Consider the following 18,764-nt stretch of genomic DNA (forward strand, 5'->3'; position numbering starts at 1 on the left):
TGGTGCCATTAAGTGTTTTTGAAAAACATTCCATTCTGCAAAATTATGCACTAAAAATAACAGGACTTATGGGGAAACCACTGCACAACATCTAAGAATCTGTAACTAGAGAACTAACAAAAACATTAACAACACTACTTAAATTACTGGCATCGTCAAATCGACTGGTGTGTGCACCTAGCAACCGTGGCAGTCTTAGTCGCCAGGGGCTCCCACTTCTTTGAGACGTTGGTCCTGTGGGTATTCATTGCCAATCGAGACTATTTTCATACAAATTAGCTCAAGGATTATTAATCCATTTTTCATTAATCCTTTGTTTAAATACAGGGGGAAATGTCTTTGCAGCTTCTTTATGTGCCCCTGTAGCATTTCATGTAAGGCATTCTTTTCAATAAAAGAAAGATATTTCTGTAGATTTTCCATTTTTTTCCTTTATGATCTTCTTATTTTGCTTCACATCTACTTGTAAGGAAGCTTGTCTTTGATTGTAACACATTTACTGTGCTGGGGAAAGTCATGCTGGAACCCACACAATGTCTGGGTTAAACTAACATCATTTCTAAATGCTTATGAACTAATTATAGCAAAGAAATACATATTTTGGACAGGTAAGATTGGTAAATGGCTAGCCCAGTTACTGGCATATGTGACCTGAGTCTGCAGGAGGAGTAGCTATGACGGTTGTCATGATGACAACATATACTGAAGCTCATTGTGTGCTAGGCATGATGCTAGAAACACTCAGTATGGATCGTCTCCTTCGGCTTCACACAAACTCTATGAAGTAGATAAAGAAATATATATTTAAAAAGATTAAATATTGATCTCTGCCCAAGGTTACAAAGCTGCTAAGTGGTGAAGCTACGATTTGAATCTAGATCTTTCTGCCTCCAAGGCTTCAGCTTTTAATAACCACAATGAAATAGTATTTCTCATTCAATGAAAGTGTGATGTGAATCTGCAATAGAAACTGACAATGGGGCCCAGTCGTCTTTACCCAGCTGGGGCGTGTAAACATACACATGGATGATCTATGTATGGAGAAAACCACTGAACATTAGACAGTGCTTATAATTTTTTGCACATATAAACCTTCTGGCTAGGCTGGTGAGGAAAATCTTTGCACATGGCCAAAGGGGAATTCCACAAGTGTGACAGCTTCTTCTCAGTTCTTTCCAGCTGGGTCAGAAGCTGCTGTGATGACTCAAGCTACACGAGGGCCATGGAATGGACACACAGACGCACTTCTGAATTCCACACACGCATCGGACTGTACAGGGTGGGGGTGGAGGTAATTATGATCGGGGAATTCCTACTCAATGAGATCGAGGACTTTAGGCATGGTTGCCAACAAAATGATTTTGGGGGAGGGGACCTCCCTGGTGGTCTAGTGGTTAAGAATCTGCCTTCCAATGCAGGGGACACTGGTTTGACCCCTGGTCAGGGAATTGAGATCTCACGTGCCTCGGAGCAAGAAAGTCAACACACCATAACTAAAGAGTCCGTGTGCGACAACCACAGGGTCCATGTGCTCTGGAGTTTGTGCATCACGACTAGAGGGAGGGAGCCAGGCTTGCAACGAAGAGCCTGCTCACTACAGTAAAAGATCCCATAAGCCACAACTAAGACCCGATACAGGCAAAAATATCAACAAACAGGGGGACTGCCAGTTCAGCACATCCTTCCCTGTGGACGTCAAATGGCCACGAGGGGCAGCGGATACAGCAGCACCAGCAAAGGCACGGAGGTGGGAAACGGTCCAGCACGTCTGCAGACCGCTATCACTGAAATACAGTCAACCGAGCAGGTGGCAGGAGATGAACGCACAAAAGGAGAGAGATCGGATGGAGGAAGGGATTTATACTATGAACGGGCCATACCAAGGAGTCTGTTTTCAGGTGGAAAATAATGAAACAGATTTTAAATGGGTGGGGAGAGGTGGGAGGTGGTGATGGTAATATAAAGCTCGATTTGCCCTTCTGAACCTAGGCTTTTGACTCCGTCAGCAAGGTCCACCTCGCTCACCAGAAAGTTTCTTAACCTCTCCGCACCTCAGTTTCATCATCTATAAAATCAGGAGAACATCAGTCCATCAATTATAGGGTTCTGAGAATGAAATGAGTTCATACATGTAAAGTGCCAAGAGGAGTGCCTGGCATGAAGTATGTTAAGGAAAGAGGGCAAAACGTAGGAGTAGGATCTCCCAGTGAGAAACCAAAGCACTGGCGATGGGAAAGGGGGAGGAAGGGTGAGCAGAGAGATTTTCTGAGGTCACTTGGACTTGCTGATCAAGGTGGGTGGTGGGGGAGATGGGGGGAGGAGGTTTGTTCATTACAGTAAAGCTTGATTCTCACAAAAGCCCTCACTGTGTAATTTAAGTTAGTTCAACAGCCTTGCCTGGGAACGTGGACTTAAAGGGACACTGAGTTTATAGACATATGAGATGTGGCTGTGGTTAAATACCTCATTCCCAGTATTATTATTTTCACCTTCTTTCCTGTAGTGTCAAGAGCCCCCCACCCCCTGAAGAAAAAGCAATGCTTTTCTCTGCTGATTATGGGTTTCATAATACATCATACATGCTCCCAGAAACACTCTGCCTATTAGCTGGGGGTGCCCACTGACAGATAATTACCACCTACTGTTCCTGCACTGTAATGATGATCATTTATCTCCTTTTACCTTTTTCCCCTAAGTAACAAAGATGGTGGAAAAGACCAAGAGCCAAAAGCCAAAAAACAGTTAACATTTCCACGCTTACAGCTTCCTCCTTGCCTTCAGTGAGTTGGCACTGCTTCTCTGCTCCATCCCAGCTACTAAGTGGGAAGCTCTTGGGCTCTATGGAACCTGGGTAGTGTTCAGGAGCAGAGCCCACTCAGCGAAGGGCGAGGCCACAGCTGGGTGGATGAGTCACGCTGGATCCCAGACAAGTGGTCTCAGAAATTTGGTGGTGATGGAGTAATGGTGGGGAGGAGGATATGGGGCTGCTGCCTTTTCCAGGAAATTGGTTAGTCAAATAACTCCGGTGGGGAAAAAATTGAGGGGGGAAAAAAAAACACAGCCCACTTACTGACACAAGAAATCAGATCATTAAATCTTTCCTTAGGAAAGAGGGGGTTTTCCAGCCCACGGAAGTAGAGCTTTAGAACGCCAGCAACTGAGTTAATATCACGGTTACTCTGGTCATCAGCCAAAGGGTTTTCACCTAAAAAAAAACCCAACAAATTAATTACATGCACATTGCTTCTCTTTTTATTTCTGAACAAAAATATGTTTCTATACTCACACACATTTCTATATATACATGTATATTTTAATTACATGCTACTAAAAGATTACATGCTACTAAAATTAAAATAATTGGTTTAGATATTCTACCCCATGATTAACCTAAAAATAGTTGGCCAAAATAAAGCTTTTTTATATCATATGCTACCAAATAATCCCTTACAAATTACCTAAAAACTTAAAATAAAATATTGTGGGATTTATAATTGGACCCAACTTTTTTTTTTTTTTAAAGCTAAAATCTGTAATCTTAATTTGACATGAATTCAAATACTACATTCTGTGTCTCGTATCCTACTGGGGAAAAAGAAACAATATAGGTTTGTGTGGCTATGCTATATGGATCAGGAAAATTTATCAGAAATATTATAGGACTCAACTAATTGTGAATACCTACCATTAAATACCATTAAATAAGTGTTTCTCAAAGTGAATGGTGGTGTTCATAGCACATTTGAAAGTTGACTTCAGCAGTAGATTTTGAAATCAGACAGGAATTGGAAAACGTATCTTTAGCAGTACCAAAGAATGTGTATAAAAAGTGGGAAATTTATATATCACAAACATGAAATTACATTATTCTTTTTTTTTTTTTTATTAGTTGGAGGCTAATTACATTATTCTTTATGGTGGATGCTTTTAAAACATTAGGTAACTGACCTGACTAGTCCACGTTCCTGAGAACTAAACTGAAATAAAATTCTTAAGAAGTTCAACATAATGTGCGGCCTTAAATCAAACTCCGTTTTTTATTCATAGGTCTGCTCTTCTAAAGTTCACAAAAATTGTACACTGCATTTTAACTTTTCTTTGCCTCTTGGGGCAGTTTATTTTCAAGGACTTGTGGTTCCTTTTTCTCTGCTTCTAGGGCAGGAAATCACTGAACATGAATTCACCAAAAACAATTTTTTTTTGCCCACCATGAGAAAGCCTTAACCAAAGAGATCACGAACTAACAACAAATACCAGGGGAATAGCCAAGGAAAAGTAAGAAAACCATTCCTGCCTACAATGGTTGGCACAGGAACCTGATGCTTTACTGTATATTTCAATTTATCTCGAATATGGTCCATGTAAGAGACTTGGACACTTAGCTCTTGAGGGGAGACTCCTCTGCTCTATACATCATATCACTCAGAGGATTTGGAAGAGGAAAAACAATCTGGCTCCAAGTTGACCTCTTCAACCACGGTTTCAAACTTGGCTTTGTACCAAGTCTGAGTCAGGACAAATGGGAGCAAGAGAGGTGGCCCTGTCTCCACGCCATGATGTCCCTCCCTCTGCATCCTTCGCTTGACTTTCAGGCAAGGGCAGGAAGGTGCAGATGTATCCAAAAGTAGACATAAGACAAATCATTTTAATAGGAGAGCATTATGAGCTAAGAGCCATGGCTTAAGAATTAAGCACTTTGATGGCTTATGCCTATTTCTCACGCCAATCCTAGAATTTTGCACATGAGGAAACCGAGGCCAAAGTAAGAGATTAATCACTTGACCCAAATCACACAATTAGTAAATGCAGAAGTGTGATTTGATTCTAGGTCTGCCTGATACTCATCATAATGTGCTAATGAACAGTTTAGGAGGACTTATTTGACAGTCAGTTGGGATAAAAGAATAAGGCACCAACTAAGGTCACAGGGAAGGGGTCTGGAGATGACAGTAAGAGGAAGGAGAGGTCCCGACAAAGGAAAGAGACACGAAGCTGGGATGAGTCCCCTCAAACACCTGCTATGCAGGCCCGCAGCTGTTCTGGCCACTTTTCTAGAACCCTTTCATGAGCCACCTTTGATAGCGTGCTGAGGATTACCAATGCTGGTCCTAAACCAAGGATACCAAACCCATATGCTTTTCTAGACTTGATAACAAAGCCTTATGATTTTGGCTTCACTTCTCAGCTATTCTAAATAGATTCTTAATTCAACATCCAAAAAGAAATAAATGCAGAGAAAGGTTTTGAAGACATTTAGGATGAGTATGCCACTTTTCTCTACAGAAAACGATGACTTATTAACAAAGTTTGCTTATAGGTACAGATGTGCGATTACCTCTCTCAAATGAATTTTTAATATCATTGACTTCCACCTGGGAACCAGACACTCTGAAAATCCCCTGATGCTGAAGACCTAAAGAGAACAGAAGGGAAAGAGCATGAGAGATTCCATCATATCCTCCAGGTCCCTTCTTTTCCAACCATTAAGTATTAAAAAGAAAGACACATTTACTGCAAGACTCCTAGTAATTGTTTAGGGTAAGAATACTGCAGTTTAGGGCTTACCATAGAGATTTATGAACCGAATACAGCTTTCCACAATGAGGGGGATGATCTGTCCTGAGTCCTGGGTCAAGAGATGGAAACCAGTTAACAGTAGAGCAGAGACACAAATCACACATAATAATAAAGCTTATAGCTTAACCCTAATTAAGGAATGCTTTTTATTCTTTTAGATGGTCATTTCCAAACACACTCCCTCTAAAATATTCTTCAAGGGCCAAATATAAAATTATATATGACCAAAGGTATATTTCAGCTCTGAGGCAAACCAAATTAAATACGTTGAAGGCAATTCTGTTTCAACTCACTCTGCTATGCCTAAGGATGTCATAGCTAATTCACCTTTTCTACTTGCATGTAGGCTCACATACCAAAATGAACTACGTAAATCACTTATGTTTAAAAAGGTTACTTACACAAGTAATTAATCTAACGGACCTAAAAAGAGCTCAGTATATTCTAACCATAGCATCTTAGGACTGACTGACTGTACTAGTCAACAAACACAACCATTCAGTCATCTCAGGATCCTCTCTGTAGCACCCCCGAGAGTCAACCATCTAGATGATGACAGTTATAAAGGGTTTATGTGTTTCCAGATGCATAATACGAGAATTGCTTTATAGCTGCTCATAATGTGTCACGTATTTATTTAGTTTGCATCAGATCTGACTCACCCTCTAAAGATTTTTCATTGTTATTTTTTTCATGTTTTAAGGAGGAAAAAAATGGCACCAATGTGCACCCCATTAGATCTTGTTTTCTTAGAAGGAACGTTTCTTGGCCTTCTTTCTCTACATCTTGTAATACAGGCATCGCACTCTACTGAAACAAATGTGAATTCTGCAAATGTATTAAGACATGTATAGGATGACAAATGAGATGAAGGAGCTGCTGAGGTCACAGTTAAGTATGTGTCAATGCCATGCACTCCATGTAGTTAAAGAAGGTTACTGACTATGGAGTTATTTTTCATCTACTTTTCAGACTCTGCTCTTTCAGGAATTAGAGCTTTAAAGGAAGTATGAAGGTTCAAATGATTAGCTGAAATTAGGTACTAATTCATGGGGAATTTTATTCTGCAACACAAGAAGAATTTGGTTGTCTCAATATGTTAGAACAATTCAGAATCCACTAACCTTTCCAATTAAGAAACAGTGGAAGGAGTGGGAATAGACTGTAGTTTAGCAATCTAACTTTTTACTATTCCTAGAATGGGTAATATACTTCTTGAGGGAGAGTTTCATTTTCAGTTTTAAGACAATATAAACAGTGTATAAACCAGTTAATGGCTCAATTGCTTCTGGAGCCTGCATTAAGTTTCTCTAATTAGGCAATTTGTTTCAGGAGCATAAACTTTATTAATTTCTTAAAGAAGGTCCTGAAGAATAAAAATGCTTTTTTTAATGTGAACTAGTTGGCTCAAGAATGGCCATATTATTTTATCAAAACTTACTATGAGAGGGGATTTTTCTTTAGGATACAAGTTTGTTTCAGGTGATGTAACCTTTATATGGACAATTCCTATAACACTGTAATCTAGAAGAGCAACAAATATTTAAATGTAAATGATGAAAGGAGACTATTAGTTGGCAACCTGGCTGAACTTAGTATTAAAACAAAAAGGGAAACCAAGAATAAAAGGTTATTAAAAGAAAAATGTTTGCACTAAGAAAGTTCTAAATAGAAATGTCTTAGGTTTTCATATTATTTTAAAAATATTTTCATCTTTACTCAGGTAATTGCTAATCCTTCAGCTATCATTAGTATTTCATTTCATATAATGAATTTTGGAGTCAAGAAATAATGAATGTGCGTGTTTTAATTTAATTTCACAGACGCCAGATGCTTTGGTAGAAACTATTTTACAGGAAGTGAAGCAACGGGCTATGCTCTACTGACCATTCAAACAAATCCCCGTGTGTCTCAGTTTCCCCATGGGAAACAGAGGAAAAATAACTTTTCCCTTGCTGTATTACAGTGATATTGGGGGGATCTCAACTGACTGAGCACTTTTCAAAGAGCAGATCACCATACCTGCTGTTTCACGGGTAGGACCAAAGATTCTTTAACACTCTATCCGGAATGAAGAGGAGCTTACAGAAGTTAATTTTCCATGCTGAGTGGTTTGCTCCGCCTTTCATGCCTAAATTTGGTTTCATTTAACTATTCTCAATGAAAAGTCTTTCAAAAACATAATATGTGCCTTTCTATGATCTTAAGCAGTCATTCTGATACTGTGTTATCAAATACAACGGGATCACACATCTACCTCTTCGAGCTGTTCTGTATTCTCTTTCTCTGCCAGGCCATCAGCTGCACATCTCAGCGCTTTCATGCAATCGTTCCCTTCTCTCCATCTAATTTGCCCCTGTTTGTAAGCCCTGGGCTGGGAAACCAGATAATCAAATTTGACAATAATTTTATATTAAATTAGAGCCAATAAGGCTCTTCTGGGTTTAAGGCTAATAGCAACAGACTCGTGATTGCTCTTTAGGTTGTCCAGTGGCTTTCACTCAGTTCCAGGGTTAGGATTCATTTTTAAGGTTGCCGGAGGCTTTACATTTCTTCATGTATGTACGTTTGTATGTGTCTATCTATCCATATACATGCACACAAACCTATATTTTGTAATCATTAGTGTACATATTCAATAAAAGATCTTTCAAGAACGTAAGACACCGTAACATATTATTAAGGCAGGTTACCAATGATGTAGTTTCCTATATAAATTTAGTCTTCGGAAACATTGAATCCTGTATCGTTCTTCTCTATTTTGTATAATTTACATGAGGGTCCAATATCCAGTATTAAATGTGCACTTGGTATTTAATATTGACTCTCTTATCAAATATATACAAAATTTGGCATATTTGCCAAATACATAATGTAAAACCTAGGCATTTATCCAGTTTTACTAGAGGACTAACTCCCCTTAAAATCAGTGTTTGATTTCTATAATTCTTTTCTAAGTAAAACCTATTTATAAACCGGTCTAATTTCCAACTGCAAACACTTTTCTTTTAAAGACCTTAAAAAATCCAATTAAAGCCAAGCATGACTGTGATTTGAAGATGGTATCAAGAGTGAAAGAGGCTGTGCCCGCGACTTCCCTCGAGCACAGTACCTGGTGTCTGGCGTGTGAGTTCCTTCGTCCTCGGCTAGAAGCATTATCAGAAATGCAGGGTGAAAAAGAAGACAGAGTAAACACAGCAGAGATCCAGATACAGACCACAGGGCCTTCCAATTTGTCCAATATAATGAATTCCTCAAGTCATGGGAAATCAAAACTTGCTATGCTTCAAAGCTAGCCTAACAATGGACTTTCAAGATATATTTTGTGCCATCTCATTTGCATGAGTAGAACTAAAGCATTTTACCAGGTAACTCTTTTCCTTTCTGTACAAATTATGGCTTTTTTTTTTTTTTAAAAGAAGAGGGCTTTCTGTTTTGCCAGTATAATAATACCCACATTTATTCCCTCTTCTGAAGGCACTCAAACCAAACAGTCTTTCCTCTCTGACTTCAGGAAATATTATATTGATTTTCTGGGAAAGCAAAGAGCCCCAGGACAGACTTGGACATAATGACCTGCCTCCTTTATGAGAGGCTGAGACCATTATAGTAAGAAGCGTGGAGATCAGCCACCCAGATGGCTGGTGCCAGTACCTTGATGAATGTTTCCAAATCCCCATTAAACAACTTAGCATTATACTGTGAGCGGGGTCTGGACTTCCTGTGTTTCTGGGGCTTAGGGGGAACATTTGGAGGCCTAAGGGAGGGAATATAATTACTGAGCATGGCAGAAATCAAACAACAAATGAAACACCCATAGGTCACATCAAAATTACAAGACACAGGAACTGTGTTCCTTCCCCATCCCCACTCCCACCCACGGAGGAAAACAGTCCTTTCCCTTTCCCATTTATTTACTTTGACTTATGCATCAAAACCCATACCAGCTATTTAGTCACAGTATTCTTTTCTTGTAACTGACATTTGTTTGTTTTAAAAATGGTAAGCATCACCAAATGAAACTGCAAGCTCTTTGGCCAAGCATTATAAACCAACATCTGTGTTATTCGACTTGTAAGTCACACAAAAGACACAACATGTCATAAAAACGAAGACTCTGAAAGATCCCAATATGAGAAATTAAATGTAATATTTTTATTTACAATGTAATTCTTCAAGGCAAATAACATTACATCTATTTGATATCCCTCAGGTAGTTAATGGGATTTTATTTTATGTAAAAGAAGCTATTAAGGGGTCACAAGTGAAAAAGAGAGCTTTTTCAAAGCTACTTCTGGGGGCAGTGGGTCCAGGCTCACATGAATTATTATTTCTTTAAAACAAACTAGCTCACCACCTAACTGTCTGGAAAGAATTATGATGCACCTGTTTATTCTCTTCTGAACTCTCTCCATCCCGTCTACTTGCTTTGATGGACAAGTCAGTCTCTCTGGCATAGGCACATCCAGGGTACCAAGGACGATATTTAGAAACCATGCATCATCCTGCTTTGTAACTGGAAAGAGGGAAACTTCTGTCCTCTTCCTTTAGAACAAGGAGAACCAGGATCACATGACTCAACTTCTACAACTCTCTTGCAAGGAATACATGGAAGAAGAGACTGAAGACCTTTCTCTGGACATTCCGATTTGAACTCCTTCTTACTTAGAAGGCAGATATGACGTTTACATGGGCTTCCCTGGGGGCTCAGATGGTAAAGAATATGCCTGCAACGCAGGAGACCTGGTTTCGATCCCTGCATTGAGAAGATCCCCTGAAGAAGGGAATGGCAACCCACTCCAGTGTTTTTGCTTGGAGAATTCCACGGACAGAGGAGACTGGTGGGCTACAGTCCATGGTATCGCAAAGAGTCGGACACAACTGAGTGACTAACACTTTCACTTTCATGAGGGTACATACCACACTTGGAAATCAGGTAAAGCCCCTTATTAAGCTGCAAACTCTCCAGGAAGAACTTCCTTTTCAGTTCATTAAAGTTCAAAAAGACCAGTTTAAAAACAAAGGCCCAAGAGTATGTGGAAGCCTGGCTACCTTCCTAAGATATCACTACAGCAATTGTGACAGCCAGGGGAACAAACTTGCTGATACTGCCTTCCATAGCCAAATTTTAAGACTTTCCAACAGGTGGGCTCAAATAACTGATGGGCTGTCCAGCAAGCAATGCCTGAAGCTCCATAGTGCTTGAGAGGCTGAAAGGAGCCTTTGCAAGTGTCTAGAAGCAAATATGGAAAATTCCACCAAGCAGAAAGTGAATAACTACCATTGCTGAAATTTCTGAAACTTTATTTATACACTGAATTCTGTGCCATTCACTGAAAAAAGGATCTGGTGGGTATAAACAAACAAAACAACTGCCCACCAAGGAATTTAACCATATGTGCTTGACTTCATCCACTCTTTTCCTTATTTTAGAAGTATTTTAAAATGCATAACTTATTTTTATTCAATATGGTAAGGCCAACAGATCGGAAGACAACTGTCATTGGAAAGATTGTTTCTTACTCACAGTTCCCAAGAGGTGGGGGCATGCTACTGCATGGGGGTGAGGGGAACATGGGGAAATATCAGTCAGGAGGAAGAAACAGTGAGGGAAAATGTGAGCCTTTGCTGTGGTTCCCATGGGAAGAAACAGGCAAGGCAGGGTAAGCAGGTTTAGGATTGGCTAGTCCTTGAATGCAAGGAGATCAAACCAGTCCATCCTAAAGGAAATCAACCCTGAATATTCACTGGAAGGACTGATGCTGAAGCTCAAGCTCCAATACTTTGGCCACTTGATGCAAAGAGCCAACTCACTGGAAGAGACCCTAGTACTGGGAAAGATTGAGGGCAGGAGGAAAGGGGGGGACAGAGGATGAGATGACTGGATGGCATCATTGATTCAATGGATATGAGTTTGAGCAAATTCCATAAAACAGGGAAGGCCAGGGAAGCCTGATGTGTTGTAGTCCATGGGGGTCACAAACAGCCGGACACAACTGAGTGACTGAATGACAAGTCCTTGAATACTTTCGGTGGGCTCTGGGGCATGGGAGCTGCCCCTAGTTGTCTGGCAACTGGCCTTCGGGTGACTGGAGAAGGTAAATAGCGGCCCTATGTATAAAGGCTTGAAAAAGGAAGTGGTTGAGGGTATGAGCTCTGGTTGCTTTATGTACAAAAGGCACACTTTGTAAGAAAGCCCTTTACTATCTCCAGGAACTGACTAACCATTAGAGGGACAGTCCCCCCAGTGTCAGCAAGGCCCCAGGAAGACAAAGCATCAAATACAGAAACTAGAAAAATGTGGCTATTATGACAAGGTCCAATAGAACTTCACATTTGGTGCTATCTGGAGCAGTTGATGAAGCTAAGGGAATAGGAACACAAGTTCATTCTGTTTGGTTACTTATTTGTGGGACAAATAAGCAAATATTGCAACTGGAGGCAAAGCCCTGGATAATTATTTCCGCATCGCTGAGAGATGCAGAGTACCTTCTGGCTGAGGCTAACAGAGGAATGTCTCGAGTCTTCTACCTGAAGTCTGAAAAGTGCCTCTCCTGATGAATCTCAAGTATGAAGCAAAGGTGAAAATACTAAAGCTGTGATAGGAACCTGAGGTTCGGATAAACCATCTGAGAGTTCATCAAGGTACTTCCCACGGCAGAGTTGGCTTGGTTGGCAGGCAGACTGGCGTACTGACGGTTCTGGCTCTATTGTGTACACGCCAGGGCAACGCCAGATCCTACATTCATTCAACATTTGAACGGTATGACTCGTTCTGGTCCTGTACCTGCTACACAATTTCTGGATAATCTGGCTTTCCATGTAGAATGCCCATGTGGATGAGAGGAAGTACCAGTTAGAAGGATGTGAACATTGAGTCTGCTGTGGTGGTTTAGTTGCTAAGTTATGTCCAACTCTTGCAACCCCATGGACTGTGGCCTGCCAGGCTCCTCTGTCCATGGGATTCTCCAGGCAAGAATACTGGAGTGGGTTGCCATTTCCTTCTCCAGGGGATCTTCCAGTCTGCTGGGCAATTATATTAATAGTGGTCATTGAGAATTTACATATTTATACTCCTGCCTTTTAAAAAAATCTTTTAAAAGGGTGCCTTGTATGAATTATAATTTATAAACAGGTAAAAGAGTTGACACTATAAAGGAGACATGAACTGTGACGCAAGTGATATATAACTATGCAGGAGTAACATATGCCTCTTTGTTACTGACATAGGGAAGAAAAACCAGTATTTTCATAAAGTTTAAGTCAGTCAGTAGCTATATCTTCCTAGTTGGGTCACCAAGATAGAAAAGGGGTTTCCTTTTGAATAAACGACCTAGCAAGAACATCATAGAACCTGAAAATCAACTTGACCATTACTGCAATAGACAGACTAGTGTTCTAAATGCCTCCTACCTCAAAGAGAGCTCAACTTTAAAAGTGCAATGTCTTGTTGTGTCAACTAGAATAATTTCTGGCTCTGGCACAAAATGTTGGCAGAGAAAAAGAAAAGTTGCCATAAACTTTCCCGAACCCAAATCAGAATCTGCTTCCAAAAAGGCTTTTCCTTCTCAGCAGTGGCTTCAAAATCCTTCCAAGAATTTATAAAAGGGGGGAAAAAAGGAAGAACAAAAGGAAGTGCAATACTGTACTAGGCATTAAAAGTTAAAATTTTAAAGCAAACCAAACAGGAACTGAGCTAAAATCTAAGAATATTCAACATAGCTCTAGTTTTTATGACATACAGGGGCAAGAACTAGTCAGACACTGTACATACGCACATAATATTGCTTGTTAATTAAATTACCAAAAGTCTTATCAGACTCTTTTTAGAAACTTAAAGTGCTTTGGATTGGATAAATCAAACCCATTCAATTTCTATCCTTTTTTTTTTTTTTTTTAAAACTGAGGCTGCTCATTAAAGAGGTTTACAATTCCAGTGGGAAATCCTCAGATCTGCCAGGGCAAATCTGGTTTCGTGAGAACCCCAAACACATCCTGTTACTGTCTTGTCAAGCCCAAACTATCTTCCAAGTTCATTAACAAAATATGTTCAGTCTTGCAACATTTAATTGGTTGCTGGTTAAAAGAGAGAAGAGAGTGAGACACAATGAATATGTTAAAATATTTTCCTACCTTGTAGTCATATATTCAGCTCTATGACCTGCAGGAAAAAAATAAGTCAACTGAATGGAATCAGTGGAATGCATTTGGTAATCTTTTATATCATCTGTCCCTTGATTTATGATGCTGAGTTTATAATAACTCACACATTTTACGGTGGACAGCATGAAGACAGCATATAAAGATAGACAAAAAATTCAAAGTAAGTATTTCATGAAATCTATACATAAAACTTAATAAATTCCATAGATTAAAGAAATGTTTCATTTAACAATTTGAGGCAGGGAGCTTTATTTTTTATTATTATTTTTTAAACAAGAAATAGCTGCTTGATCTTAACTGTAAGTTCAAAGATGAAATACAAATAAAACACAACCAAGATTTCAATGTTAGTTGTTCCCTCTGTCTTAATTGATAACTGTGAGAGAGAAGCCGGGGGTCATGCAGGGTTAGGAGAACTTGATTTCTTTTAAGTTGGTGTTCTTTCGAGAATATGAAATCAGGCAGAGAAGTTGTACTTTACAATCAGAAATGACATTTGCAGATATTAAAGTACAAGGACATTAAATGATGTTACATTATATCAACTAGAAAGCTAAAAGCCTTTCACAGAATTCCCTGTCATTTAAAACACGAGGTTCTTAGACATTCAGGCTTCTTGGTTTGTTTTAAGCAGCTCTCTTTTTGTGGTGCTCTAACAATCTGGAGAAGGAAATGGCAACCCACTCCAGTATTCTTGCCTGGAGAATCCCAAGGACGGAGGAGCCTGGTGGGCTACAGTCCACGGGGTCACAAAGAGTCAGACACGACTGAGCGACTTTACTCAACAATTTGAGCTAATTTCAAGTCTGAATACATCTATGGTGGCTGTCTGTTCTTTCTTATGTTTAGGGTGGAGTAGTGGGAAGGGGTGTGGGAGAGTTGAACCATTCAACTGGTCTGTTTGCAAAATAATGATACAGTCCTGAAAATGCTTGAAAACACAGCTGGCAGAGAAGCGTCATGGTGCAGCGCCAACAGGTGAGACCAGCCCATCAGATCACAACGCAGTGATTCAGGCTTGTAGGGCAAGGCCAATGCAACAATGGTAGAGAGCGCTGGCTAGCGGGGAACTGTGAATGATACTCCCAGGCTGCAATAGAATCTTTTACCCTACCATCTGCTTTTGAATAACAAGTAACCTAAAGTATTTGGTTAATATCTATGTACTAAATAGGAGGCACCAGTTCATATCAGAGCAAACCTTTCTCAACACAGATGCGGGCGACTGTAAATCTTGGTAGAATCTATCCTTGGCCAAGATTTGGGGTTGGGGAGCGGGAAAAGGAGATGAATCTGATTTTTTCCTCCACTACCCAGTTCTACCTATCATTTAACTATAAGTTCCTTCCTTTTGCTGGCTTTCTGCTATTTTAAAAAGAAAAGACAGACACAGAACTCCAGCAGAATTTATAGCAGTTATTCCTAAATGGATGGGAGAGAAGGTCTATGGGAAAGTGGAGAGAGCAGACGGTGAGCTGAGCGTGATGTCCTAGGGGACGGCCTTCAGCAGGAGGTTGGCTGTCCAGGGTTAATGCGCAGAGAGAAGACAGGGCTGGAGGTTAAGATTTAAGAGCTGTTACTCTTTAGATTGTGTTGGGGCCATGAGAGCGAGCTGAGGTCACCCAGAGTGAGTCAGTAGAATGAACAAAGGATTGAGGGTGGAGGAAATAGCTGACTTCTACCATATTGTCATCTTGCATACTTTATTACAACAAAAAAGTATGACATAAAATACATGTATTAGTAACAACAATAAAAACAGCAATGATATCTAACATTTATCGACACTGTTCTAAGCACTTTCTGTAGAGTAACACCATTTTTACAACTTTATGAAGTAGGTACTATAATGTTGCTAGACTGAGCCTATAGGAGACTAAGTGACTCGTCCAAGGTCGCTTGGTCAGTATGTGGTGGGTCTGGCACTAAAGCCCAGGTCTGTTTTAATTCTAGACCCAAGCTCCCAAATATATTGTGAAATGTAAATCTTTTTCTCCCCAGCAAATACTCAGAAAAACCCTAGAAGACAGGTGGAGATATCGGTCTGCCTCATATGGATAAAGCCAAATACAAAATACTGAAGATTTAATAAATTAAATAAGTTTTAAAACAACTTTAATACCTATCGAATTAAAGAGAACCACAGAGGTTAATAACTTCCAAGTGATTCAAAAAGATGCTAATGATAATGCCTTAGAAACTCAGTGCTTTACAATGTTGAAATTTACTGAATAGTCTCTAGATTTAGAAAATGATCGTATATAAAATGGCTTAAAATCATTTTGCTCCATCCATCCACGGTTAATAGTATTTGATAAAAAATTAAAAACCTATAAAAGATACATTTTGATTAATGAATCAAGAGCAAGCTTTGTTGAGAACTATCATTCATAGTATAAGCACCACTACCACATTCATTGTTTTTTTCTGCTAATAGTCCTCAATGTGTCCTAACTGATGAATGAGGTTTTATTTTTTAATCAGTATCATCATTAACAGATCAATAACACACAAGCTTAGAAGAAATCTGCTTCCCAGAGAAATGTGAAAGCTTCCAGCGGTCTGAGGATTAGATTTCAATCACTTTCTTTGGAAGGCTACTTAATTATTAAAAACAACAGACAACTCCTTCTTCTACCCCAATACAAGCCATTTGGAGGAAAAAAAAATGACCCAGGATTATCTTATTCTTGGTACAAACAGCTACTTTGACTACTTTTAAAATTTTACTTGAGAATTAGGAAGTGAATTATTTTTCAAGCCCAGATGTATTTTACATCCATAGAGTAAAAGTGAAAACCAAAATATAATTTGGTGGCAATCAGTCCCAAACTAGATAAAATATTTAAAACGCGTGCAGCTCACACTGAAGGGAGGCATACTGGATTTTGTCCCTAATGAATGATTGATAAGGACTTGTGGCATTACTTTCCAGCCCTTTATCTTCCTTAAAAATACCAACTATTGCAGTACTTTTCTAAAAAAAAAAAAAAACTATTCACAGTAAGCTTTTCTTTCAAAAGTATGTTTGTACTTTGACTCAAAGACAAAGGAGTGAGTGATGATAGTCTATTTAATTCCTCTGTCAGAAACCTTATGTCCTGAGCTAAAAACAATATAGCATGGAACTCAGTTTTCAGAGTTAGATTATCTATGTTTAGCAAAAATTACACTGATTTTTACAACCCTTTAACTCCAAATGCTGCATGAAGCTCCAAATGCTCAAAGAAGCCATGTGAACACCAAGACTCATTACTAAAAAGGAACAAAATTTCTCTGCCTCAGTTTTACAGACATATAGCTCATTTTCCATGCTCGATTTAACTTCTCCTATTTAAAAACAAAGACATCACAAAATGATATAATGGTGTTGCTGAAGGATGAAGATGACGAGGATGACGCCTTTGGCCTTAACTCATCGTGTGTTTTTTTCTATTTCAGTTGTTTTCAAAGATTTGGACTTCTGAATTTTGACAGTGCCACTTTAAGAGCCCAGTCTAGTTGCTCTGCAGTGTTGTAAATCAAAGGACTTACTGGGCCACTGGTAGCCTGCCAAAAGCGAGCAGGAAGACAGGCCAACCACATGTCCGCAGTTACAGTTTCAGCTGCGTACGATCAACTGCTAAATCCCCGAGTTAGGCTCTGTTTGTTTTACTACGAAGGCAGTTTTTGCAGCAATGAGCCTAGTGTAACTCAGAGATGTGGTTTCTATATAAAAAGTCAAGACTGTCCCCAAATGCACTGTTTAATTCTGACCTGGTAACCTTAGTTAGCCAACCCCAGAGTTGGAGACCTTCTTAAGTGCTCGCCATCGGATAATCTCACTGTGGGACAGGCGCCAGGACCTTTCCTGGTCTCCCTCGGTGTAAACCTATTAATGTGAACAGGGCTTGCGTGGAAAGCTGAAGGGCTCACAAGAGCTAAAAGATGGGGCATGTCCTCCACGCTTAGTCTCTTGCTGGGCAAAGCTGCCAGCATCAAGCCCAGGCTGTGCCCAACAGCTCCTGTGCCGCCAAGTCTGCACGCGAGCAGGGCTGGGGAGCAGAGAGGTCTGCAGCCAGTGTCTGCTGGCCCTGGATGAGAACAATCCAGTTTCTTGTGCAGAAAAAATCCGATTCAGTGAACATCTGGAATACCTGAACACAGCTTGTGTCACTAGGACACTGGAAACCACTGAAAGAAATTACAAGAGGAGAAATTCTGGCACAGAGCTCACCAGGTATGATATAGTTTTATACAGTTCAGCAGCTAAAGACAGAATCTGGCTAAAATATAGCCCTAGCCAATAATGGCATATAAAATCATATCAACCAGTGGGGCTTCCTCTCCAGGAGACAGGAGGGAATCTATGTAGGATGAGTACCATAAAGGTTTCAGAATGTGATCAGAGTATTAACACATGTCTGCCTGCAGTGCCAAGAATGAATTCACCCATTAATTCTTTCCCTCCAACTCACAATTTCTTAAGTGGTGTCTCTAGTCCTGTAAGTATTCAGCTGCACTTTAGATAATTTAGGCTTTGGGACTGGCGATGACCTTGGGGCATCACTGAAATACAAGGCATTTGTGAAAAATGGAAAAAAAGAAAAAAAAGAAAAAGACTTCACATATTATGAGGAGAAAAACAAGAAAAAGACATAATAGCTGAGGTAAGACAATTATTCAAAGAAAAAAAAGGGCTTTTTCTTTTTTAAGGTTCAAACTTCTGTTACAGAAGAACTGTAAGACAGGTACGGAGAACATTCTTATACCTTCACATAGATTCCCAACCGATAACATTTCACAATAATGACTTTATTTCCTTCTCTCTTCCTCATTCTTACATATGTCTTTTTTCCTGAACCATCTGAAAGTAAGTTGCAGAATTAGGACACTTAGCAAGCATTTCTTAATAATAAGGATGTTCTCCTTCATAAATTTATCATACCTAGGAAAACGAAATTCATTCAATAATATAATAGTCTATATTTAAATTTCCCCAATTATCACTAAAGCATCTTTTATAACTTTTGATTTTTGATTCA

The 18,764-nt window shown here is 39.5% G+C and overlaps 1 protein-coding gene across 2 annotated transcripts in view; it reads right to left on the minus strand.

The window, feature by feature from the left end:
• Positions 1-18,764, minus strand: part of SRGAP1 (SLIT-ROBO Rho GTPase activating protein 1) — a 295,080-nt gene that overhangs the window by 33,952 nt on the left and 242,364 nt on the right. The window contains exons 11-15 of one of the 2 annotated variants that reach the window (XM_043888221.1): positions 13,711-13,738; positions 8,690-8,723; positions 5,566-5,626; positions 5,336-5,413; positions 3,071-3,205 (exon numbers count right to left, since the gene is read on the minus strand). In XM_043888221.1, coding sequence (XP_043744156.1) covers positions 3,071-3,205; positions 5,336-5,413; positions 5,566-5,626; positions 8,690-8,723; positions 13,711-13,738 — 336 coding nt within the window. Of the gene's footprint in view, positions 1-3,070; positions 3,206-5,335; positions 5,414-5,565; positions 5,627-8,689; positions 8,724-9,231; positions 9,335-13,710; positions 13,739-18,764 lie in introns of both variants that reach the window. The other variant, XM_043888212.1, reaches the window with a different exon arrangement.

The sequence above is a fragment of the Cervus elaphus genome, chromosome 3 (genome assembly GCF_910594005.1).
Source record: "Cervus elaphus chromosome 3, mCerEla1.1, whole genome shotgun sequence".
Classification (NCBI taxonomy): domain Eukaryota; kingdom Metazoa; phylum Chordata; class Mammalia; order Artiodactyla; family Cervidae; genus Cervus; species Cervus elaphus.